The sequence below is a fragment of the Monomorium pharaonis genome, chromosome 9 (genome assembly GCF_013373865.1).
Source record: "Monomorium pharaonis isolate MP-MQ-018 chromosome 9, ASM1337386v2, whole genome shotgun sequence".
Classification (NCBI taxonomy): Eukaryota; Metazoa; Arthropoda; class Insecta; order Hymenoptera; family Formicidae; genus Monomorium; species Monomorium pharaonis.
The window spans coordinates 7,142,919-7,168,917 of NC_050475.1; the positions used below are offsets into that span (position 1 = coordinate 7,142,919).

Genomic DNA, 25,999 nt, shown 5'->3' on the forward strand with positions numbered 1-25,999 from the left:
AAATAACTTTTTAAAATAGCATCTTTTTATGAGATGGATTTGTGGGATATTTAAAGATTTTTAAATTATTTACTCGCAAATAAAATGTTAGACATACAAAAATTAATTTAACACAAAGGAATAGAGAACTTATAAAAGTTTAAAATTAACAAAAAAGTTTTTATTAGTTTATATAAGTATAATTAAATTAAATTATTTACATTTTCTCTTTAAGTGTCATTCTAGTAAAACGTGGCAATATCGCTTGTAGTAAAAGTACGTGAAACTTCAAATTGTTTATTATTTATTATTTGATAATTAAGCCAATACTCAAAAAGGTCTTGTGTTAAAAAAATATAATGTTAAAAAATATAAAAAATTATGTTATTTTTCTTCATCTTTCCAAACTGAAAAATGTCCTCCTTTCCTAAGAAAATCTTACATTTAGATAAATATACTGCTGCAAAATTATCGCAATATATTTAAAAACAAAATATACAGAATATTAATTATTTATTTTGCGTCAAAAATATTTACATAGCCGACAGTCTCAATGAAATATTCTATAAAAATTTTATGTTAATAACGCTAATTGTTTCACCGTCTCATTAATTAATCTCACTTGAGTCAATCGCGAAAATATTTACATCGATTTGCACTCACTCATTCTTAAAATACAAAATTAAGAAGTCAAATACAAATTATACATACTGGTCTCATTCACATTATTGAGATATGATTAAATACTAGATGTCTCGATTGTAATAACCACGAATGTCATTTTGATGATCGGTAACATTAATAAAAACAATATTTGCATTAACTATTCAATAGATCATTTTGAATTTCCTCAAGTCGTTGGTTATATTCCTTACGAATTTCTTCGATAGGTTTGATTAAAAATATAGGTACGTCATCGTCTCTCCTCTGAAAAAATAAAATTTATGTTACGTGCACAAAATAATAACAACAATATCAAGATCACAGTAAATTAACTATTATTTTCTGACAAATTTAATTTCTACATATATGATAATAGAAAATATTGGTAACTATTAAACTAAGAAAATCATTTAAATAATAAAATTATCACCCAATTACCTGAAACAGAGTTTCGCCTTCAAATTCTAAATATTTTTGCTTCCTCGCTCTTAACAGCAGTCCTACGCATTTGCTGCTAATATTAGTATAAATATTAAAGATGTCGCCGAACGTGATGCCAATTACGTCTGGTTGATCTCGACAAGGTGTGCCTTCGTGACTAATAATTTCACAAAGCTCCACAATTTCCTTCAAAATATGAGCATTTGCTTTGCGACCACGTAGATCGGATAAGGAACCTGCTTCTGGTCTGAATAAAGCAAATTATAATATTATTAACAGATTATTATTAATTGATTAATGAAGTAATTAACTAATTATAATTCAATATAACTAATATAAATTAAAATAGCTTTATATTATTATAAATTCGTTATATATATCGTTAAAAATATAAAATTTCCAAACTTGCTGGATATTAAACTTTATTTCACGTACCTGCCATATTCCTCTTTCGAGAATTTTGGCTTTTCGATATTCAGACCAGAACTGAATGGGTTTTTGCTCTGCTTTTCTTGATGCTTGTTGGCATACTGATTGAACATAGCAACCTTAGCTCCCAAAGATTCCTTCACAAAAGCAGAAACACCTTAATTATTAATTTATTATTCAAAATCGATTAAGACATAATAGGTTACAAAATACTTTATTTTATAAAATGCAAATGACTTGTACTAAGAGAATATTTTACAAAAAAGGCTAATGTGTGTGTGTGTCGGTAGAAACGGGTATTTAATATCGCGCCTTACGACCACTTACATAAGCGAAGAAATAAAACACATATTTTAGACAATTTTAGACTCAATATGTTATAACGAAGATTGCACGAGTTATTTGGTACCTAACAGGATAGGAATTTCTGGGAACCTGCCAAACTGAGCCTAAAAATTGACCCTGACCATAAATGACGTCTCAATGGCATCTTGACAAATTTTCATAGTTTCATATATATAGTTACATTCATATAGTTCATTTGCGCGTTCATACATTTAGAGATTCCAGAAGGTAAAAGATTTTATTTAAATTGTCATCTTTTTAAAAATAAAATTGTTTTCATACACACACACACACACACACACACACACACACACACTTAATAAGATATATAACTAACAAGTCAAATTAATATATTTAAATAAGTTTATTAAAAATGTGTCGCTTGTTATTTATTAATATTAAAATATATTCTTTTAAACTATTAACTATAATTTTTTATAATTATAATACACTTTTATTTTATTATATTAATAATTATTATTGTACAACTATATTTTATTTAAATTAAAAGTTCTAAATTTAAACCCTGGCTGAGATAATATTTTATGCGATAAGTTCTTTACAACTTTTTCAGATACTTATAGCATTATATTAAATTTGATAAAATTAATTTAAATGTTGTTTCAAACTTCAATTCACGATTGCATTTTAAAGTTCGACAATTATATCAGCATACAATTAATTATAAAACTAAAAAATATATTTAATAATTGATATAAAAATATTACGAGTATCAAACACCATCCGTTTCGAAAGAAGACTGACGCTTTCTTTTTCTTTCGTACATTTTATTAAATTATATGCTTATAAATAATAAAGAGATAGTTCAGTAAAAATGTACTATGTACATAATATCTCTAATATTTTTTATTTCAATTTTGTATTATTTATAAAAGGTATAATACATTTTTATAATTCTCTGTATTCGAAAATTTCTCTTTCAAGAAAACTCTATATTTACATCATTTCAAAATGCTATTGCGCTAATCCATTTTCCATACGACTGAATAATATGGCCAAAGAACATGTTTCGATAATACTCACATACATCACTGAAGACATTATAGTGTCGCAATTAATCCAACAGAGTCGCAAGAGAAAACGCTCGACGTGTAATAAAGGAAGTGAATGTTTCACAAGTAGTATAGAAATTCTATACAAGTAGTATAGAAACTATCTTGAACCGACACCTTATTCCCACTTCCGGTACTCCGGTACTCCAAGTTCACTCGACACTGACGGCGCGAATACCACGGCGTCGCGACGCCGCGCGTCTCTTTTTATAAGAAACCGACGGCGTCCCAAGGGCTCCCTCCCTGTGGTATTTCGGCACGGGTCGAAATATTTGCCACGTTTCCCAGACTTTTGATTGGCTGCCAAGCGACCTTCTGCCCGCACCGGAAATGATAATTCATCAATCGCGTGCGTATATTCATTCATGTTTCATCCTGCCTTCGGGAATCAGTTCGCAAACAGATCGCATCTCACTCATCCCCCGTTTGTTTAGAATAACAACTTACTCGACGCAAAAAATGATATGCTAAAGTTTCTGGGAATGTCACTCTGTATCCGTCGTCATAAATTCCAAATTAATTGGAAATTACAATTTTAAAGTTTAAACTACAGACTGTTGAAAACTACAGAAAATAAGCTTTTTAAATTCATACTTAATTTTTGTTTCGGGAAAAATAAATTTTTTACATTTTATTCTAAATTGCAACTTTATCTTAATATTTAAATACTCAAATTTCTTTTGAATGACATCGAGTGAACATGACATAAAAACACAATTCAAGTAGAAATTTAATCCAAATTTGTTAATTAAATTTAACTAATATAATTCATTATGTTAATATAATTCAATTCACTAATATAACAGGTACAGTTCGAAATGCGCTTTAAACATATAAAATTTGACAAACTTCGTTAATTTTATACCAATAAAAACAATTTAATATGCATTTAAGATTTGCAGATACGTATAATTTTCTTACAAATTGAATTATCAATCTTAAACTCTCTCTTATAGAGTAAAAAAGCTTTCATTAATATTGTAACAACTATAAAAAAAACTTTAATGTTATATATATAAATATAATTAAATATTGTACTTTTGTCATATACATAAAGATATATAAAATTTTCACAATTTAGTAATTACTGTTTTTTTTTTAATTTTATAAAACAGTATACAAATATTTAATATAAGTCTTTAATACTATAAGTTCTTTTAATCAAGTTTTTAGTTCTCATTTAAAAAAAAAATCTTGAAATTAATCCACCTTTTAATTTATTGAAATAGTTTAGCCTTTCAAATAGAAACCTAGCATTAGGATCGCAAGTAAATTTATGAAACGGTCGATGTTGCAAGAGGGACATAAATCGATTGGCATTCCAATTATATTGGATCGCGTGCACGTCTCTCGGAATTAGCATGAAACTTGAATACACGTATCTAGCGGACAACGAGTACAGCGTGTACTCAACAGCACCGAATTTAATCTCCTAAATTAACTTTTGACCGACGACAATTTGTCACTGACAGGCGGACGATATACGAGCTGAATCGCGCGAGCTCGAAGGGACGTAAATCGCAAGGGCGCGACATAGTCCATGTTGATAAAATGCCTTACAAATATCCCACTTGTTCTTAATTTGTCGACTAGGGATCGGACAGATTTGTGGATTCTCTATAGTGCGTGACATTTATATGGCTTCATTTAATCGCAGAGCTATATGATTATCACAGCAAATTAAGTTTATATTTAGCTATTAGCAGTGTACATCGCAATAAAATTTTCCAATTATTATGTTATATAATTAGCATTTAATTAAATAATACAGAAAGAGAGAACGCATCAAAAAGTTATAATTGGTTTACAGTTTGAAAAATATATAATTTAAGAATAAAAATTAGATGTATATACATATAATGGTGATAATGCTACATATATTTTTCTTTTCTTCTCCTTTAATGAATTAAATTAAATTATTTATATCAAATATTTAATGTATATGAGGATTTCTAGAAGCCTTTTTACTTCGATATAAAACTTCGATGTTTTATATCGATTTATATGAACACTTTTTGCAAGGAATATCACAGAGCACAAACTATATATATTTATAAATTAGATTACTAACTGAATAATAGATTTAATACTTTTATTTTAGTAACTGTATAATTTTTGCTATTCTATAGCCCATCTATTGCTAAATGTACTAATTTACGCTACATCTAGATTTTATGTTTAAATAATATTATGAGAAAAATTTTTTTAATATAAATGAAACTTTTAGAAGTTTCATTTAGAATGTTACAAATATATAAAATATTCTAATGTTATCAGTTATATATTTGTTATTATTTAAACTATGCAATTTTGCATAAACAAATCGTGTACGTGTACTCTCGGTTTTGAAAAATGTATTTTTTAACTATTTAAGCAGATCATGTTTTTATCAATATTGATAAAATGTAAATAGTATGTTTAGATTCCAAGAAGGGGATCGCTTTAAACCTGTGTCGGTATATATTGACAATTTTCCTTTACTTAGAATGTGGATCTAACTTGCGTGAATATTCATTTCGCGAGAAATGCCACGCAAACATGACCGCGATGGCCATCCATAAAAGGAGCTCCAAAAAGCTGACGCTTATGACGTCGCATTTTCAGCACTCTTGAAACACGCTCCGGAATTAGATTCATTTCTACTCTCATCAACAAACACGCGCGCGAATACGTCATTATACCCGTCACAGTACATGTCCAAGAATGCAGATACGTACTTCTAATGGAATTTATTCCTCAAGAAACGCATACACTTATACAGAATCCATATTCTTAATAACAATTATTTGTAATAACAATATATTATATTTTAATGACATTTGAAGCTAATTTATTCTTTAAATATTTTGCAAGTATTAATATATATTAAATTTTAAGGAAATATCTTTAGATAAATTAGTTTTAAAAATTGCAAAGTTATAATAAACTTTTATATTTTTAAGCAATTGTGCTGAAATTATTAATGTTTCCTCATATTAAAAAAATATACTTATTTTTAGATTCGCGTTTCCTTCTTCGATCGTAGTCTCTTTAATTACATCAAACTTTTTCCTCGAATTGCTTGTTTCTCGATTCATACACTTATAACTTCGTTTGTGTAAATTTCATAAGAATATGGTAGAGATATATTTTTACTATCTACATTATAAATCAAATATTTAATATTAGTTTTAAATAAAGTTTTAAATAAGAAAATTTCTTTAGAGAAATCAGTTCTCTCTATTCTTGTTTACTTGCGAATCAAGATCGAATGGGAGAAGTCGATTTTAGAACGATATCTTTGACTGAAATCATTGGGATAAACTTAGTAATTCGGAGTTATAAATATACTATTTAAAATTCCAGAGTATCCGTATAACGATCGTCGGCACGTGCGTAGGATTCTATAAATTATCCCACCGATGACCCTCCTCGTGGCAACGACCCGTCCGACGAATTCTAGCGTTCTCCTTGTCACTCGGAAAAAAAGCTCGCATGAGGAATGCAATAAATCACAATCAGCAGAAGCAACACAAGTGTGGTCCCCTGACCTGGGACAACACACTAGGAGATCAGAGGTTGATCATGTGCGTGCTATAAATAATCCATGGGAAATGAGGGGACATTCATCTGCCGTCCCACCCAAAAGCTGAAGCTAGGATAACGATATCTAAATAAAGCGGTAAAGTATCTTAACATCAAAGAAATAAAACTTTGAGAATCTTGCTCGACTTAAACTAGGTCTTCCTAATTGCTGCAAAACTCTAAAAGTTACAACTTACAGTTTATTACTTCCTCTTTTAACCAATTTGTGAAGTCGTTTTCTCATGGAGAGCATGATAGAGATATTTAAAGTTGGACATGGTGTTGTTCTTAGGACATAATCAATATTCAGAGCTTTTGGTATGAAAGCGATATTGCATCCAACTGATGAGATATGTACGATGTTCGTTTTTGGCACGCCACATCAGATTTCAAAGTAATTAGGTGAAACGGTGTTGACGGACTTATGTAACTAAAGTCAAATTAAAGTTGTAAAATCGCTCGAATGACATACCAAACTCATTTCCTGCATTTAGCTTAGCGTGGTATAGAAACGCAGTAATCCGAAATTAACAAAGTTGTCTCGCGCAATCGTATCTGTAAATTAACTTAAATATCCAATTAAAACCGAATGATTAATTTAAGAGAAATTACATGTTAAAATCAGACCACAGGTACGTACACCATTATAAAGGTATCTTAGCGCATGAATTGATAGAAATTAGGAAATATACGTCTAAAATTACTGTATTATACTTTAGTTTTTTAATTTACATGATCAAATCTCTACAAAAATCATATATGATTTTTAAAAACGGTGATATTATCACAATTCTCAATATTTGTAAATCTGAATTTGGCCATTAATGCCTATACTGTGTCATTTTTGGGGGTCCAACTTCTCAGATATGCGAAAATATTATCACAAAATATGAAACAATATTATGAGAACTGCTCTTTGTCTAATAGAAGCTTTTAATTTATGTTTGTTTTTCAAGTTTTATTTATAGATGTGTACTTTATAATGTGTATTTTTTTTTAATATAATAAATTCAATTCTATGTGTTAAAGTATTTGCGATACTTTAACACATAGAAGTATATGTCGAAAGATCACGCATAACTCGCACGTGCGTCATGAACACACGCGTTACTGACCAATGTCAACGATATCGTGGGCGTCAAATAAGACATCGATATCTTTCCTCCGTCACACACTCGAAATGTTTGGCACTCGAGTCTGTCTCTTGTATTAGGTGGGATTCACGTGACTAACAAGACTTGTTCATTTTCACATCCTTATCTCTACATCCATTTCTACTTTCGTTCTATTTTTTTTCTCTAGAATTTATAGGATCTGGATTTTCTTAAAAAAACTATAGAGTTCTCGAACGTGACAGGAGAAAATTTTTTGTGTGCAAAACTTTTTCATTATATACTTAAGAAGATAGAAAATGTACATTAATTTAATAATAAATAAAAATAATTACTATATATATATTTATATATGCATAAGACTTGCAAGTCAGTACATAAAGAAAGTGGGTTACCTTAACGATCGATCTGGATAAAATAGAACATGCCATTAAAACATACACGCTCAGCTGAAAGCGGAATACCAGTGACATATTAATCGAAAGTCTGTTTACGTTCCGTAATAATCTTTGTTAGTAATCTTAATTTAGAATGCATATATTACGCGTCAATTGTCCCGTTTCGGAATTTCGCATTCTGTTTACGATCTCCGCAATCGACCGAAATGTCAGCGATACATTTGAATATTTTAGAATAACGTAATGAATAACGATCGAATCATATCACGACGTACGCGGAAATCGCGACGCGAATGTCTCCCTTTCTCTCTTTTCCACTTTTTCAGTTATTTCTGGCCGACGCGGTCGTTATTTTCAGCCGCGTTCGTCACGAATCCGGAACTCTCGCAGCGACTGATCGCTGCTTTTAAATCCATTTCATGAATATTATCTTTAACGATCATCTGAAGAATTATCCGCAGTTGAAGAGAAATGGATTCAATACTTTTTTGGAATTAAACACGTGCATAAAATTTAAAAAAAGCATTAAATAATTTGTTATTTATATTCCTATGTAAACGAAATAATAGAAAAAATTATCTCTAAAAGAATTTGAAGTGACATGATTAAATAAGACATGATCAGCCAGTAGCTTTAGCCAATTATAATTTCTTCAATAACACATACAAAAAGAAATAATGTTATATTAACGGCATAAATAATTTAATTAAAAATAATCTTATTAATTTGTTAATGACATTAATAAGACAAATACGTCATACTTTTGTTCTATTACAATGTTATTTGTTTTATTAATTCTTAATCAAAGTAAAAAGTAAGAAACTAAATAGCGCGTGTCTATAATGTCTAGTATTTCATAAATAGCTTACGACAAATAGACATACATCTGCTCTGTAGTAATTTTCTTTACCTTCTACGACCTACGTAATTATTCTCATTAATGATTTATAGATTACTGATAGCATATACACACACACATCTTTGAGTTCTTGTATTATTTTTTTATATAATATTTAAGGAAATGTTAGAACAGCTTACATTAATAATAAATATTAAAGAATCTATACGTAAAATTTTTTAAATATTATTACATCAAAGAGAAACGGTATTGGGAAAGAGAAATAGAAATAAAATAAATACAGCATCTATTTTTCTTTATTACAAAAGTTGGAAAGGATACGGGAAGCGGGAAGGAAAGAATAAATTTTCAAACTTAACTTTGGAAGAATTAAAATAGGAAATTCTTCAAAATTTAGAAAAATATTTGGATGATTAAATAGAAAAATTTTTATGTTTACATTTAATTTACGTCTCAACTTTCATTGGGCACGCAAAAATTTGTCTATCTTATTGTCTGATTCATTAATTGTTCCCCTCTACGGAAATCTTTAATAAAAGACGAAAGATTTATACGTGAATTGAAGGGAACCGAACCAGAGTGCCGAGATCTGCTTGGCCATCAATATTTACAGCATTTTATGAGCATTTGACTTACGAGAACTCGAGTCCTCTAGTAATTACTGTAGGCATTAGCCAAAATAAAAAGAAAAAGAAGTAGAGGACTCTTTAAAGTTTCGAAAAAATTCCATAGAAAATCTATCGGACACGATGTATTCGTGTTTGTATATTAAAAATAAAGTTTCATAATATTAGTCAAGCTTAAATGACAGTTACTAAACTTTGATAAAATGATTTCGATTGAATGTTCAATTAATGTAACTAATATTGAATAATATTCAGTAATATTCAGTAACCGTTTAATGACCGTTTAATAATCGACTGGTTGCTATTAGTATAATTATTATGTATTTGCCTGATATTTGATTATATTAATAACTCAGTTAATTAAAATCACGAAATATTATAATTCGAGCCGCTATTGCGCTTTATGCACAATCTCTTCAAGATTAAATTCGGTGTATAATAAAACAGAAAAAAAGAGTATGGATTCGGAAATGGATAAGTAAGAGATTAGCTCAGGGTGGAATCGGACAATCTTTTAGCGATCACTAGACACCGCGATTTTAAAATTGTAGACGCTAACGAATAGAAAACGCTAAAACACTAACAACATGTAAGTAGTTTAATACTAGCAAATTTTACCGATAAAAAATTTGCTCTGGAAGAGCGACAAGCTAGCGATAAAAGACATCAACGACAAGCGTCGAAAATCGCTCCGTATAAATAACGTTTTAAGGGAAACTAACAAAGAAAAATAATACACGCGAGTAATGCACGCGATTAGATCAAAAGAAACAGCTTTATTATAAATATAAACTTAAGTTTAATTGCGTGATAAAATATGAACGGTGTATAAAGATGTCAGCGTAGACGATCTTTATCACTGACCTCTTCTGAATCACTGTAATACTCCATCTTCGAGATATAGAGCAACCGTTAAACGCCAATATTCATCAAAACTAGATTACGTAATTCAATTAGCGGGATCTGAAATTATATTACTAAGCACACAAATTTAATGTTCTCGACAACCTTTGGAGGCAGCACTGACTTCTCTCATGAGAGACTTTCGAGATGACTGTTCAAATCTATTTATGATCATTAGGGAACACGTGACGCAGCCGACATCTTCTTCAAGAAATTGAACTGAAAATTTTCCATTAGAACAACAGTAGATATACTTAAAATTTTTGTAAATGAAAAACATAATAAAATTCTTATACAATTAAACTATTCATATCCATTGCGATAATTCGATTATATTTGCATATTATATATATTAATTTAATAAACCGAATAGGCTTTTAATTTAATTTTTTTTTACTTTTATTGAGAAAGACAAGGACATATTAAAATAAAGTAAATAGAAACTAAAACTTTTTATTTCAATCACTTACAAAGTAAAAGATTTCTCATGTAGAATATTTGTGAATTTACAGAAACAATTTTTTTAACTCAAATATTGAGCCTTATTTTATAAATATATATATATATATATATATATATATATATAATTTTCTATAATTGATATTATTTATTATAATATTTTATAACAAACCAGAATAATAAACACTTAATAAACTTCACAACAAATTTTTATTAAATCGACTTATATCCTTCGTCACACAGATTTTTGTTGCACTAAAGACAGATATATGTTACTCAGTTCTAATTTCCCTCCTATTTCCTATAACACCTTTTTTAAACATATCTCTAGGTGTAAAGCGCTTTTTTATTTAAAAGTAAATCTTCATCAGCTCAGGTATTGAATTTATACATTCGATAAAAAGAAACAAAAAAAGTATTCTATACATTTGTGAAATATATGATTAAATCGGAGAGAAAAAACATTTCTCAGGAGCACATGGTTACATGGGAGTACTCTTGAATTTTCCCACCAACTCGCAGTCCTCGACATCCCGGCGCGTCCAATAAGCGTGCGGTAGAAAAATGCGCGAGCGGAAGGGATCAATAAAAAGGTGACGCGCAAGATAACGACGCCCTTATCAGTCCAATTCACCCGATTATGCCTCGTTCGACAAGCTTTGAGCTTTCTTCGCGGATTAACCGCGCGCTAGAAAAAAAAAAATTACGTCTTCGGAGAAAAACGGCGCCGACGCGGGATGCAAGTACGCGCGCGCGTGTCCAAGCGGAACGCGCCACGAAGCCGCTCGCTCGCTCGCTCGCTCGCTCGCTCGCGGCGAGCGCGGCCGGCGCGGCGATGCGAGAGAGCGATCGCCACGACGACGACGATGACGTTCTTTTGTCCCCGTCGAAGAGGAAAATAGACGCTCGCCGGCCGGTTGCCGGGGATCCCAATCGAGGAGGGTCGCGAAAGCGGAGAGGCCGTGCGCGGGCGCAAGCGCCCCGCAAGTTTCAGATGGCACCGTTGTCGTCGGTTCACCCCGCCAACCCCTTTACCCACCCGCGAGGGCTCGCGGGTTGTCGAGCTTTCTCTCCCTCCTCCGCGCCGCGTTCTACCCTCCTTCTCGCTCTCTCGCCACGAGCTTGCGTGCGCGGCAAGACGTGAGAGGCAGGGCTCCGCGGTGATTTTTCGGAGCGGTGAATCCGTCGACGATCCGAATCCACGGGTAAGTAGAAATCATTTCATCCCGCGCGTTCCGGAACGATCCCATCGTCCTCGGGGGAACTCGCGGTCGCACAGTCCGCGGCCTCCTGACGGAGCGGGGAGGAGTTTCGATCGGGTGTCTCTCGCTGCTCGCAAGCTCGAGCCGGCGAGCTTCGTTCGCCAGCCAGCCAGCCAGCCAGCTACCTAGCCAACGGGAGTATCGATTTGAGCCGGCGCGCCGCTTCTCTCGGGGCGAATCCGCCCTCGTCCGGACTCGTCGCGAGCGTCCGCGAGCCGTCGTCGTTCCCGAGGGTGCCTGTCGCAAGGTAAAGGGTTTTTCCTCCGCGCGAATCCGCGAACCTAGTGGTGCGTGCCCGACGACAACGAGGTTGAGAGCCGGTCATTACGGTTGGCGACCGGCCGCGAACTTCTTCCGGGTGAGCCGTGACACTCCCCCGCGGAGCTTTTGGTGCAGGTCGGGGTGCGTCGTGGGCGATCGGTAAGTGATTTCCCTCCACCTCGTGCGGACGGTGATTCGCAGAAGACTTTTACCTCGTTGCGCGATATGTCGTAATGTCGTCTCAATATACCACAAAGAGAAGCGTATTATACCGCAGATCCGCGATGTGTTTTATCTCGAGATGTATCAGGGGAGGTCCGATCGCACGAGCGAAGAGGAATAGCGAGAGGGGTAGCTGGCATTGGTAATTTCCTCGGTGATAAAAAGCTTTGGTGGTGAACGCCGCGTTCGAGGCACGATGTTTCGAAGCGAGTAATCGCCGCCTGAGAAATGGCCGCCTTCGTGGGGCTGCGACTATTATTAGAAAAGGCAGGCCGATACGCGTTACGGCGAGACCGTGAGTTGCGGGAGCGAGCGAAATGAGGATTGTTGCGGCTAATTGCACGATACTGATTTTCCGAAGGTTCGGTCGATCAATTCGGCCTGCTATAATTCGACTTTCTTCTAGTGCCGTGCCGTTTCCGGTATAAACAAGGGTTTATAAGATTCATCGCGAGTCCTAGATAAGTGATTCTTAATAATTTAGTTGAAATCTGTTTTCTATCTTTCTAAATTTTTAATCTCCGCTCCTGTTGTGAAAGGAAAATCTAGTTGTGATTAATATTAGCTATCTAATTTCGATCTAATTGATAACTACATAATTTAATCAAATCGAACTCTAAATTTTACAAATGGATTAATGTTTCTTTCATCAAAATGAGTTTTTCGAAAATTTAATCACGAGTTATTTTCAAGAAACCATTAAATAATTATATGTCTAATTAAATTCACGATTTTCTAAGAAATAAAGCAATTATTTTCAAATATTTTCTATGGAAACTAAAAGGAGAGATTTTCTCTATCTGACGTTAGTCTGATAATTCGTGGCATTTTGCTTAATTCGCTTTGGCGTTTGTCATTCGGGCGGAAGCGTAATTTTTCATACATCCTGTGCACTGCACTCCCATACGTAGATCGAGATTGCTAGGACAACGTATACCCTTTATTGATCTAAAAGGCGGACTCGCGGGACGGGAATTACCTAGGCCGCGCTGTACGATCCGGTTTGAGCTCATTGGAATGCGGTCGGCCACCCTAAATTCAGCCCCCCTTAAATTGGTGTAATCGAGCCGAAATTGTTTTTCCGCGGGCGGATTGTGCGATCGCTTCTCTCGGCGGAGATCCGGGGAATAACCGCGCACGCTCGATCCGATACCACTCATATTTATACACGTAGAGAGAGAGAGAGAGAGAGAGAGAGAGAGAGAGAGAGAGAGAGAGAGAGAGAGAAAGAGAGAGAGGGGAGTTCACAAGCCCTGCGTGGGTCTCCTTGAAATGAATCAATACCCTTTGTAGCTTGTGAGAGGACCTCCGTCCTCGCGCGTCAATATTTATCGTCTCTTTAATATCCGATCAACGCACTACACGTGAGAGTTCTCCGATATCTTATTAAACGTTTGTGTCAGCAGCTATAATTAATTTCTATTGGTACTATGTTAAAACATTAAAATTACGATCTCTCTCTCACACAGAAAATTGTATATTTAATTATGATTAAAGGGAGAGATGCTTTTGGTACGTTGTATTTTAATATCAAGTCGTCCAGTGAAATAAAAACGTACTTTTTATTGCTAACGTCGGAAAATTGTTTCTTTATCAATTTAATTAAATATAAAATATAATTATTTTATTCATTATTGTCACTTTTAATTCAGTTTTTTAATTGCACTTCAACGTAATCATAATACGTCTGACATAAATAAAACATTATTTATCGAACGACTGTACAAGATATAATCACATTACGGATGTCATACTCCGACAAGCATATTGTACAGGTACTGCATAATAATAACATCATAAATTGAGGAAAATATCGCAACAATTGTATTAAAATAATGCAGTCATAACGCATGGTTTTACCAGAATAAACTTTCTAAATTATATTCTAAATAATATTTATCAAAAAAATTCACACACACATACACAATCCAAATTTGAAGTATAAAGTTATCGATATTTTACAAAAGATTTATTGTTACGTCTGTTTTTTGTAAATATACCTATATAATTACATTTATAAAATTTTATTATAGTGAACAGTCAAAACTGACGCACTAATTTTTTAAACAAAAATTAAAAATAAAACTTAGAAACATAAATACAGATTAAAAAGAGTCTTCTATCAGATACTACAGCAATTTTTATAACATTGTTTTAAAGTTTGCAGTAATTATGTTTTCTTTAACATAAATTATTTTTATAAAATATACACAAGTTAATGAGAACTAATTATGAGAAAAATTATAAGAATTATATGTATAAAAATCTTTCACTTCAATGTAAAACATTTCTTTACTCAAATATTACTGAAACCAATTTTAGATGTAAAATTATAAAAAATATAAGAAGAGAAAAATATAAATAAAATATAAGACATTACAAGTATATAAAACTATTTAATATAAGTTACACAATTTGCAAAAGAAAATTGTATAAATTTTATACTTATTTTTATACTACGAAGAAGTCGGTTTTACCGTAGTTTACATAGAAAAAAATCATAAATGAGTACGAGTAGTAGGATATACTTCTTTAATTATCTAAACAAACTATGTTGTTATCAATATTAATAAAATGCAATGTTTAGTTTTCCAACAAATAAGGGGATGTCTTTTTAAAAGATCTATATCAGTACTACTTGATGACTTTCCTGTATAATTTAATAAACATTATTAATAAAATTACACTATTGAGATATGACAGTTATAATATCAGTAATGTTATCCCTATAATTATCAATAATACTATTAATTATTAATGATATATATAACATTATTATTGTACGTAAAGCTATTATCGCTTCTTCAATTCTAATGTCAAAGTTATTATTATCTACATGCTAACAACGCAAATAAATAACCGATAATAAAATATGAACTACTTACTATCTATTTACATACGTGGATTACTATAAAACTCACAAGTAGCTTTTAGAACGTTCTATAGCTGAATTATGCGTGAGAGCTCAATACTAGCTTAAAACGCTTTTTCTCGAATCTAAGCACGACCAATTTAATCGTAATATTCGTCTATAGATCCAGTCTATAGACGAATATTACGTCATAGTCTATCCTATAGAGAGAGAGAGAGAGAGAGAGAGAGAGAGAGAGAGAGAGAGAGCGAGTGACATATTTTGTTCTGTATCAAGTCACGTTCCATATTAAATTACGACTATTAAAGTAGCATTAAAAAAATTTGTACACCATCTACCGAGACGCACGATCGATAACTTACTTCTAAATTCTTGACAACTTGTGTCAGCAGGTAGCTAGAGCCTCGACATCATGGGTAAGGAAAAGATCCACATTAACATCGTGGTGATTGGCCATGTGGACTCCGGGAAGTCTACGACGACCGGCCACCTGATCTACAAATGCGGCGGCATCGACAAGCGGACGATCGAGAAGTTCGAGAAGGAGGCGCAGGAAATGGGCAAGGGCTCGTTCAAGTATGCCTGGGTGCTGGACAAGCTCAAGGCGGAGCGCGAGCGCGGCATCACCATCGACATCGCCCTGTGGAAATTCGAAACGGCCAAGTACTACGTCACCATCATCGACGCGCCCGGTCATCGTGACTTCATCAAGAACATGATCACCGGCACCAGCCAGGCTGACTGCGCGGTGCTGATCGTCGCTGCCGGTATCGGCGAGTTCGAGGCCGGTATCTCGAAAAACGGTCAAACCCGCGAGCACGCCCTGCTCGCCTTCACGCTGGGCGTGAAGCAGCTGATCGTCGGCGTCAACAAGATGGACATGACCGATCCGCCGTACTCGGAGACGCGCTTCGAGGAGATCAAGAAGGAAGTGTCGTCCTACATCAAGAAGATCGGTTACAACACCGCCTCGGTCGCCTTCGTGCCGATCTCCGGTTGGCACGGCGACAACATGCTCGAGCCGTCCCCGAAGACCCCCTGGTACAAGGGTTGGAAGGTGGAGCGCAAGGACGGCAATGCCGACGGCAAGACGCTCATCGAGGCGCTCGATGCCATCCTGCCGCCTTCCAGGCCCACCGACAAGGCCCTGCGGCTGCCGCTTCAGGATGTCTACAAGATCGGCGGTATTGGAACGGTGCCTGTCGGCCGCGTGGAGACCGGTATCCTGAAACCAGGTGATTATAAGATCAATTCAGATAAAATAACTTCGCACGGTTACAAGAGTCGGAAGGTAGTAAATAATAAGTGAAATCTCAATTCCCAAAGTGGCTCTTCCATTTATCTTTACTTGTAAATCTAACTTTCAACTTTTCAGTCAATCTTTCATAAGGGCAATTTATATACGAGGGCTCAATGTGGATTCTGTCGACTATAAGTTAATGGCCCTCGTGCAAAAAATCATCTGTGCATCGCCCCGATAAATTATCCTTAATATATATTTTTACTTGCTTTAAACAACTACCATTAGCATCCATTCAATTATTTCGATCGTGACATCTCAGGCTAATGTGGATTCTTATAAATTTATAATTTCAAGGTATGCTGGTAACTTTCGCGCCGGCGGCTCTCACCACCGAGGTGAAATCCGTCGAGATGCACCATGAGGCGCTGACGGAGGCCCTGCCCGGCGACAACGTCGGCTTCAACGTGAAGAACATCTCCGTGAAGGAGCTGAGGCGCGGCTACGTCGCCGGCGACTCCAAGAATCAACCGCCACGCGGCGCCGCCGACTTCACCGCCCAGGTGATCGTCCTGAATCACCCGGGGCAGATCAGCAACGGCTACACGCCCGTGCTCGACTGCCACACCGCTCACATCGCCTGCAAGTTCGCCGAAATCAAGGAGAAGTGTGACCGCCGTACCGGCAAGACCACCGAGGAGAATCCGAAGAGCATAAAGAGCGGCGACGCCGCCATCGTGATGCTGCAGCCGACCAAGCCGATGTGCGTCGAGGCTTTCCAGGAGTTCCCGCCCCTGGGTCGCTTCGCGGTCCGCGACATGCGTCAAACCGTCGCCGTGGGTGTTATCAAGGTACGGGGGTCTTACCTCGAAAACAACTTCAAACATAATGTAAAGTGACTTCTATTTGAATTTATGTTCTTCAAAAGATGTAATATTACGAGAGTCAATCGGAAAGTAAAGACTGTGCAATAGATCTGAAACAAAGAGTTATAATTGTAAAAAATTGATTTGGTACTTATACAGAAGAACTACTTATTTTTCTACTAGTATAATCTTCTCTATTTAAATTCAAATACTTATTATAATGTAACGTTAGTTCTTCTATTCTATTCATTATATTTATTTCTTGATAAAGTCTGTAACTATTCAGCTTCTTTCAGTTCATTAGCTTACTATACTTTGAAAATGTGCTGCGTTTCTAAATTTTTTTAATGCAGCTAAAAGATTTTTTTCAGTTATTAAATAATTTTGTTTTCCAAACTTAACTTTATAAATGTATCATTAAGATGATTTGCCATAGCATTATAGTTTTGACCGAAATAGTATTTTAAAATTAATTGCGCAAATAGTTATTATTATTTTACAAAAAGTCAATACTTTAACATCCATTTTTATAAATGTTAATACATAATTGGAGATTATAACATTTTTATGCAAGATTTCGTCATATAATTTAATAAATAATCCTATCGGGATAAATATTCAGGCATTAAGAAGCGTTATAAGTGCTAAAGTAGAGAATATAATGTGTTTGTAGTCTACAAAAATAAAGATAAGAGTTTGTTTACGGATTATTATTACATAATTTTTGTAAACTAAGTATTTGTTATCTAATGAACAGAAAAAAGTGACAATTCCTCTCGAGAGATTCAGTTTCTGCGCGTCGAAATATATAAAATATGTATATAAGTTTTACAAAATCATATTGAATATTTACCAAATTCTCGAATTATTAATTTTCGAAAAACTGTCTTTATTTATTTTTTAATAATTCTGATTGATAAGTGTTCAAGCATATACGTGAAAATTTTACTTTGTGCAAATTATTATGTTTTATTTTTATACTTTAATATTTATGCAATATTTTAATTAAATAGAAAACAAATTTGGTTTTTTTTATCTTCTTGTATACCTCAAAATAATTTAAACTCCGTAAGAAAGATAATATTAAAGATTATTTTAGGAAAATGTCATTTGTAGAATAAAATGAAAGAATAACATTTATCTTATTCTTAGTTAATGTAGAAACTAAAAAAAAAAGATAAAAACATCGCAAACAGATATGTGTCTCACTTAACAATTTGTAATTCCTTTCCGCAGAGCGTCACCTTCAAAGACACCCAGGGCAAGGTAACAAAGGCCGCGGAGAAAGCCCAAAAGAAAAAGTAACCATCAAGCTTCCTCGGAAGCTCGCAGTCCGCCGGCAGATACCCTGTGCCGGCAGCAGGCGTCCCCGTGCAGCTGCTGGGACTCACCGTCAGGACGCAGCATGCTGCCGCGGTGGTCGCCCCGCTCGACTCGTACTCGTCGACTAATACCAAAGTTCATAAGATGTTGTGCTTACCCCCGTTACATTATCCGGTAGTGTTGAACCCGCGCATCTATCCGAACCTGCACATTCAGTTCACCCATGCCCCGCGCACGCCTCACATATGCTAGGAAGAGCGTTGCCCCGCGTCTTACCGCGTTTATCATTAATTACTCGATATTGAACGATATGTGTCCGGTAATTTACCAGGTACTCAGTTTCCTTGGACTCTGTGTAGTTAGGTTTTTCAATTGAATGATATGAAACACACCGAGCATCAGTAACAACCACGGGATGTCGCGGAGACAGCCGCGCTCGGGATCCTCCCCGCTCCCCGCGGGGGTGGAAACGAGGGCGAGACAGCGGGCGCGTTGCCTCTTCGCCGTCGGGTGCCCCGCCTCTCGGCGAGAGACGGAGCAACGACGAGTCACTTTAGCGCCGCGCCGCGTGTTCGGCGACGTCGAGGCGAACACCACTGGCTCGCGTACCCAGCAAGACTTCTCTCTCGATTCTTTTCGAAGGGTTCATTAAGGCTGATTTGTTCCGAGACTTGGTTGCCTCGCTCTCTGTGCGATTAGTTTTATTATACTTATAAGATATTTATCTATAGTTATATAGGGATCATTAGACTATGCTCCCTCCCTTGTCGTCAGCGAGTCGCCGGCTGCCTCCCTTCTCGAGGAGAACGATCACGTCCCCCTTAAAGAGGATGAGGCATCCGCGTCGCGAATCGCTCATGTTGATCTCGGCGCTGTCCCTCCCGCTGACCATAGACGCGTTCTATGACATTGTTTTGACCCTTAGCCAGTATTACGTTGATGTAATAAAAAAAAATCTTTAATTGCACATCTTCAGGTCTCTTTACTCTCTCTCCCCGATCATTTACGTTCCTTCCTGCCATTTCACGATAAATGGAAAATTATTATTAGACTGCCCGCAACTGCGCAGTCAATATTACGAGTAGCGTAATATATCTTCTTTCGTACAACTCCGGTTGATCCAAATGTGAATGCAGGCGAAGAGAGATCGCGTAGGTAGGCGTGACGTAAGACGGTTTGGTTGACGTAAAAGAAGAGGGACGGATTTTCTAAGGTAAATATAATTTATTTCGCATAAATTATTCTCCTCTCTTTGTTAAAGTTACAGCTAGACGTGGTATGTACAAATATATTTACTGCAGAGTGATCTTACAAGAGTTTTTTTCTTTTAATGTAATGCAGGTCTTGGTCAGTCTTTAATTGCTGAGGCCCGTTTATGGCGGGGCGTCGAGCAGACTCAATCCTCTCGTGATCGAACATGATATATTAACAGGATTATATTCGCAGAAAAGAAAAGAAACGAAACACTTTCTCCGTACATAATCGGGAAATCACATAAGTGGAATTCATAAATCAATATATACATACATACGTGCATACCTATATGTATATATGTCATACATTACATATATAATGTAAATAACAAACAGATAATTACAAACAACTAAAAAAAAAATTATTTAAAAAAAATTCTTTGTGTGTGTGAAGCATAATTTATAAAATAAACTCAAAACAATTTATTAAATAAAAAGAATTTCTTTAGTATTAAAAAAATTTCAGATACATAAAATTTTTTAATTAATTTTTATGTTTCGTAACATAATTTTTAGAACAAAAGTATGATAAAAAAGAATTAATTCCATAATCCAATTTGTTTTCTTTGTTGGGTATATATGTATGAAGTATGTATGTGTATACGTAGGCACTTTTACTCTAACTAACTTATAACGCAAATAACGGAAAATCATCGACTTACACGGATCAATTCGTCAGGATCTTGAAGCAAGATCATCGCTCCTGCATGAATCAAATCTGATTAGATTAATAACATTTGTCATGCGTTTGCTAACAAAACTAACAAAAATAAATCTTTTTCATAGACATAGTATATCTATGATCTGTTCCTTTTTTTACTATGTCCATGATCTTACATGGTACATAAGAAATGAAATTGTTTCCAGATCCCAGCTTTTTATTGAGACGCAACGTGTTCCTCCGCTGAATACTCAATATATGCTCAACGTATAACTGATTAACGATTATTTGATAACCGATTCACCTACATTCATACTGATTTTTTTTCACTAAGGAAATAATAGCAACGCGAAAAATTCGTCGGACAGATGGAAAATAATAGACGTCGAGGAAAGAGAAAAGACGGAGTCAAAAGGGAACGAGATGAAATGTCCATTTAGGAAAAAGGAAGATGGAGGAAAACAGGTGTCCGAATTATACACATAAACGACGAAGAAAGACACACCAAAGCCAGAACGACTTGGAGCTTCCTATTCTTTAATATTCTACCTATGTACAACCCTTAACACGCTTTCTCTCGAACCTCGTAAATGCTAAAGCGACCCACAGCCTCAATAAATGTACAAACATCCTCGACTTCGGCGTCTCCTATGTATCTATGCACACATCTGAAAGCGGCCTATACACGATATTTAATTGTCATCACAAATATACCTTAAAACACTAACATGAACAATAATGAGAGAATTTGTAACATGACGATAATTTATTTTATTTATTGAGAATTAATGATGGTATTAATTGTACTAATAAAATCATATATAGGCCACTTTATGCCGTCCACCGCGTGAATCGCGATTAACAAAATAGGAGAATTATAAGCTGTTCTTGATTCTCAGAAGCGCCAACGTGGACATGACAGTATTAGTCAAAAATTCACAGAATTTTTATATTAGTGTATTAGGGCGCTGATCCAAAGATCAGTCTTTGGACCGACGGCAATCGAAAATTGATGGATCAGAGAACATTTCCTTCGTTCACAATGGACACGAACGACCGAATGACAAATCATTCGTTTCCACTGTTCTCGCCTCACCCTTATGTCTGAGGCTGGTGAGTAGGACTGTGCTGTTGCGACCACGTTGGCGGCGACGACTGATTGAAGTTGACCGATATCGTGACCGGATGTAGGACAGTGTCAGGTCCAGTGTCCGGAATGAAGCTCAGATAGGGTCTGATTAAAGACGCTTCAACTGTCAGCGGTACGTAAAAGGAGCCGGCATCATGCAGAGCGAAGATTGGCACCCCATGAGACGATAAGGACGGTGGCTTATCCAGCCCGTTGCCGTTTGACACTGGTGGCGAGCACGATTTCACCCTCTCCGCCGAAAACCTTTGCTTGATCGAGCTCTTGAACTTGTAATTAGTCGGTCGGTCCCGACAGGAGATAGTTCCAGCCCCGGGCGGTGTGCTGTGTGAGTGGGTGCTGTGGTTGCTGTCATCACTTACGATCGTCGGCGGCGGCACGATTGCCGGTCGCAGCAGCGGACGCTCCGGATCGCCAAACGAGCTCACGCCCGAGCTCGAACCATGGTCCGAATGGCCACCGTTGGGCTGGCATATCGTCGGAATACTCGTGTGCGAGTAACCGGCGCCGTTCATCGTGCCATTCATCACTGGCAGCTCGGGATGCGGGAAGCCTAATCGATCACCTGGAAGAAATTTGAGTATGATTAATCACTAGAACTCCTTTTAGAGTAATATTAGGAACATTAAAATCTCCTTGGCGAATAACTAAGACTCTACCAATCATATTTTGAAAATTAAATATCAAGAGATATAGACACTAAAACCAACAATGTATTACATCTATAAAAAGTTTTAACGTATTAGTAATAAGTTTGAGTGTCTTACATAATTATTTTGATGATCTAGCAAAATTATTTTCATGTCTACATATATATAAATTTTTATAGATACTTTAGCAAAACTATTTTTTCCATATATTTTTCGTTCTCAACAGGGTTTAGCAAGTTAATATTTTTTTTAACTCAAGTTAATGTTAATAGTTTATAAAATTAATAATTTAATAAATAATATGTAAAATTAAAGTTGTATAAATAAAAACTAATTCAATTAAAGTTAAAATTGCATTAAGATTAAATTACTTAAGTTAAATTAAAAGTTAACATTGTGGAAACATTTATTTATATTAAATTAAAATGTAAATGTGCAATATAACTAATAACAACTATCGTTGCAAAGTATACTGTTTTCATAACAAAAGCTTATTTTCATAGAGAGGTTTATAATCTTTCGGAAGCCGAATAATACGTACTGGTGGCTACGATTTTGTCGCAATGCTGCTGCAAATGGTTGATGAGCTGTACGCAGAGGGAATCCCTCGCGAAAAAGCCCTCGACCTCGATAAGGAAATGCATGGTTTCGCTCAGGCACTCCTGAAATCCCAGCTTGTAATGCTCCGCCGCGGTGGAGGCCACGGTCGAATGAGACACGCTGTCCACACTGTCCTCGGGATGCGTGTGTACCGGCGTCACGGGCGAATGCTTGGTATCTAAGTACGAAAGAACATTATCAATTGTGATAAGCAATATCACGAATATGACTTGTCGTTTTAAGGAGAGTCAACAAAAGAACACACGTTTCTCTTATTCACGGTCTGCTCACGGAGCGACACTACTGACTGCTGTTATTAATTTTTATAGTTTTTGCCGCTATAATGTAATAAAAATAACAATGTGTTACACTGACAAAAAAACTAGTTGCAATCACCATGATTTAAGTATAGTGTAGTATGATTATCATATAATTTATAATCAGTTTTGGTGTCGATCATATTTAAAACATATGGAGCATTACACATTGTATGTCATTATTATTAGCATTATAGCAGTGATAAAAATGGAGCTCCTAAACTTGATTATTTTAATGCTCAATTACAATCACAAATACTCTTCTCTCTATGCCAACTCACGGAAATACAATGTCGTGTACAATGTTGCGTAATATATTTTCGCTCTCGAAATAATTTTGTTTGGGAGAATCAACGAACGGATCGATTAAAGCTCACCTTGCCGGAGGCCTTGAAGATGCTTCATGTGGCGGATCGCCATCTCGATGATCTCCGTTTTCTCAACTCTGCCCCGACCCTTTTTCAAGTATTCTGCCGGTATGAGTCTACTGAGATCAGCCAGGCAATTATTCATGCGGTCTCTCCTGCGCTTCTCGATGATCCTGTGTGACATTGGATCTTGCTGCAACAAAAAACAAATGCGACCCAATTATCTAATTGAATAGTAATAACATATAATAATAACTAAAATATTTTAAAACTGTGTCGTGTACAATTAATATAATATTAAATATAAATAAATCAATTTGATCTTTTTAAACTCGCAATTTTTTCTCTATAGTTTTCAAACTGTCGAATAATTTTTTCTTTTATAATGTTATGCTCTTTTACATTTTTTGTACTCCGATTAAATTCTAACAAGATTCTTTTATTTCGTAATATAGATCTAAGCAATTCTCTTTTATAATTAATCCAAAATTCAAACAGATAACTAACGGTGATCGTAATTCGCGATTAATGGAAATTAAATATTTTGAGGTCATTCCAAAAGTGATCTCGAACAAAGCGGAATAACGCCATGATCTCGGAGACGAAAGGTCGAAGAGTCGATTGTTAAATGTTTTAAGAGATAGACGCATTATAATTAAATTTCGCAATAAAGAATTAATCTCATACGGAATATAATCGGATATTAATTCTTAAATAATAATTTTAAAAAAATATATAAATATATACAACTGCGAAAAAGTTAAAAAAATGTATGTAAAATCACATCAAAAATATTATTTACACCCTAAGATGTTGTTATGACCATTGTCGGTCTCTTCCCTCTCTCTTTTCTCAATTTAATTGTTACACACATCGCGGTTTCTAAGCCCATTTAATGTTTTAAATACTACAAAGTGTTTTGAGAAATAATAACTACATATACGAAGTATTTTTATTTTAAGATTCACGTAAGACAATACACATTGATTTTTTTTTATTTCGCAGTAGTAACAATCGAGAATATGGTCAGACATGAGACGCTCGGTTTATTGTATGCGCTTTAAACCCAAATGAATCTCTCGCTAATTAAAACGAGAAACATTTAAAGTATCAAGCTTCGTAAACAGATAAATTTTTTGCGAGGATTTGTTGTCCCAATTAAAATTGTAGTCCAAAAATAAAATGTGATTACTCGCGTGACGAACAATCTTTATTGACCACTCACCGAGCATCTCGAAGCAACGGAGCATTCGTCGCGTACGAGAAAAAGAAGGAGAGAGCGAGAGAGAGAGAGAGAGATCGTAATTACGCTATCGCGCGCGAAATAAAACACGTTATCGTCTTTAAAGGTCACGTTGCAATCCGCCGCTGGAGCGCAATTATCTGTACGTGCCGCGTGTCACGATCTCGAGGCACGTATCGCGGTTAGTTAGGTAACCGCTTAAATTCGCCGAAATGTTCGTCTATCGCGCGAATATGCGGAAAGATAACGTCGGGCGATCGGGCACAAAGCCGACGTGATGTAATGGAAAAATTTCGCGTACGGCGATGAAATTGCGCGCGGCGATGAACAGTTTCGCGAATGCGGTCTCGATTCTCAAGATTACGCTGGACGGCTAAAAGATTAGGCGAACCGAGCGCCGGAACGTCACGAGTGAATAAACACTCGCGGCCCCAGAAACCGGATCTTTCGGCACGGCGAACGAAACCCTCGGGTAATTTGCAATTTATTTCACAGTCTCGCGGGACACTCGAACTTCCACGCTTCGGCTGTTTATTTTGAAAACAATGCAGGGTAATCTTTCTGAAAAAAAAAAAAAAAAAAAAATTTTTTTTTTTTTCACTTTTTAATTACTATCCGCCATGCGCGCCAAGTCACAGTCGGATCTTATGTAACTACACTCTTGCCTCGTCAAGCTCGAGTCCCCCGCTTTGAAAACAAACAACATGCCTTACTCCACCAGATAATCGTAGTTTGCTCTCTTTCGAGATAATCAATGCGACGCGAACCACAAACATTTTTGCACAAACCGTCGCGCGTCGGTCCGAATAGTTTCAAACGAATTTTTTCCAGGGTAACGTTACGATCCACCCCACAATTTCGTT

At 35.6% G+C, this 25,999-nt stretch overlaps 3 protein-coding genes and 1 non-coding gene across 9 annotated transcripts in view; 1 reads left to right on the forward strand and 3 right to left on the reverse strand.

Annotated features, from left to right (window-relative positions):
* Positions 1 to 144: 144 nt before the first annotated feature.
* LOC105830688 (actin-binding Rho-activating protein) lies at positions 145 to 10,518 on the reverse strand. Of its 2 annotated transcripts, none has more exons than XM_012670187.3 (4): positions 10,354 to 10,518; positions 1,519 to 1,649; positions 1,081 to 1,330; positions 145 to 906 (listed from the first exon to the last, which is right to left on the reverse strand). In XM_012670187.3, the coding sequence occupies exons 1-4, from the start codon at positions 10,378 to 10,380 to the stop codon at positions 799 to 801; spliced, it is 516 nt and encodes a 171-aa protein (XP_012525641.1). In that variant the 5' UTR covers positions 10,381 to 10,518; the 3' UTR covers positions 145 to 798. The 2 variants fall into 2 exon arrangements, with proteins under 2 accessions (XP_012525641.1, XP_012525642.1); XM_012670188.3 differs by lacking the exon at positions 10,354 to 10,518 and adding an exon at positions 2,902 to 3,122.
* LOC114255239 lies at positions 9,314 to 9,441 on the reverse strand. Its single transcript, XR_003626552.2, has one exon. It is a non-coding gene; the product is annotated as a U5 spliceosomal RNA (small nuclear RNA).
* Positions 10,519 to 11,866: 1,348 nt separating the features above from the next.
* On the forward strand, positions 11,867 to 19,864 carry LOC105833857 (elongation factor 1-alpha). 4 transcript variants are annotated; one of them, XM_028194521.2, is made up of 4 exons: positions 11,867 to 12,056; positions 15,858 to 16,703; positions 17,066 to 17,559; positions 18,811 to 19,864. In XM_028194521.2, the coding sequence occupies exons 2-4, from the start codon at positions 15,881 to 15,883 to the stop codon at positions 18,877 to 18,879; spliced, it is 1,386 nt and encodes a 461-aa protein (XP_028050322.1). In that variant the 5' UTR covers positions 11,867 to 12,056; positions 15,858 to 15,880; the 3' UTR covers positions 18,880 to 19,864. The 4 variants fall into 4 exon arrangements, with proteins under 4 accessions (XP_028050322.1, XP_012531343.1, XP_012531345.1 ...); XM_012675889.3 differs by having other exon boundaries at positions 11,869 to 12,056; positions 15,861 to 16,703; XM_012675891.3 differs by lacking the exon at positions 11,867 to 12,056 and adding an exon at positions 12,092 to 12,533.
* Positions 19,865 to 20,881: 1,017 nt separating this feature from the next.
* The window catches only part of LOC105833853 (transcription factor cwo), a 53,588-nt gene continuing 48,470 nt past the window's right edge, over positions 20,882 to 25,999 (reverse strand). The window contains exons 2-4 of one of the 2 annotated variants that reach the window (XM_012675886.3): positions 23,903 to 24,086; positions 23,150 to 23,386; positions 20,882 to 22,523 (exon numbers count right to left, since the gene is read on the reverse strand). In XM_012675886.3, coding sequence (XP_012531340.1) covers positions 21,910 to 22,523; positions 23,150 to 23,386; positions 23,903 to 24,086 — 1,035 coding nt within the window. In that variant the 3' untranslated portion in view covers positions 20,882 to 21,909. The remainder of the gene's footprint in view (positions 22,524 to 23,149; positions 23,387 to 23,902; positions 24,087 to 25,999) is intronic. The other variant, XM_012675885.3, reaches the window with a different exon arrangement.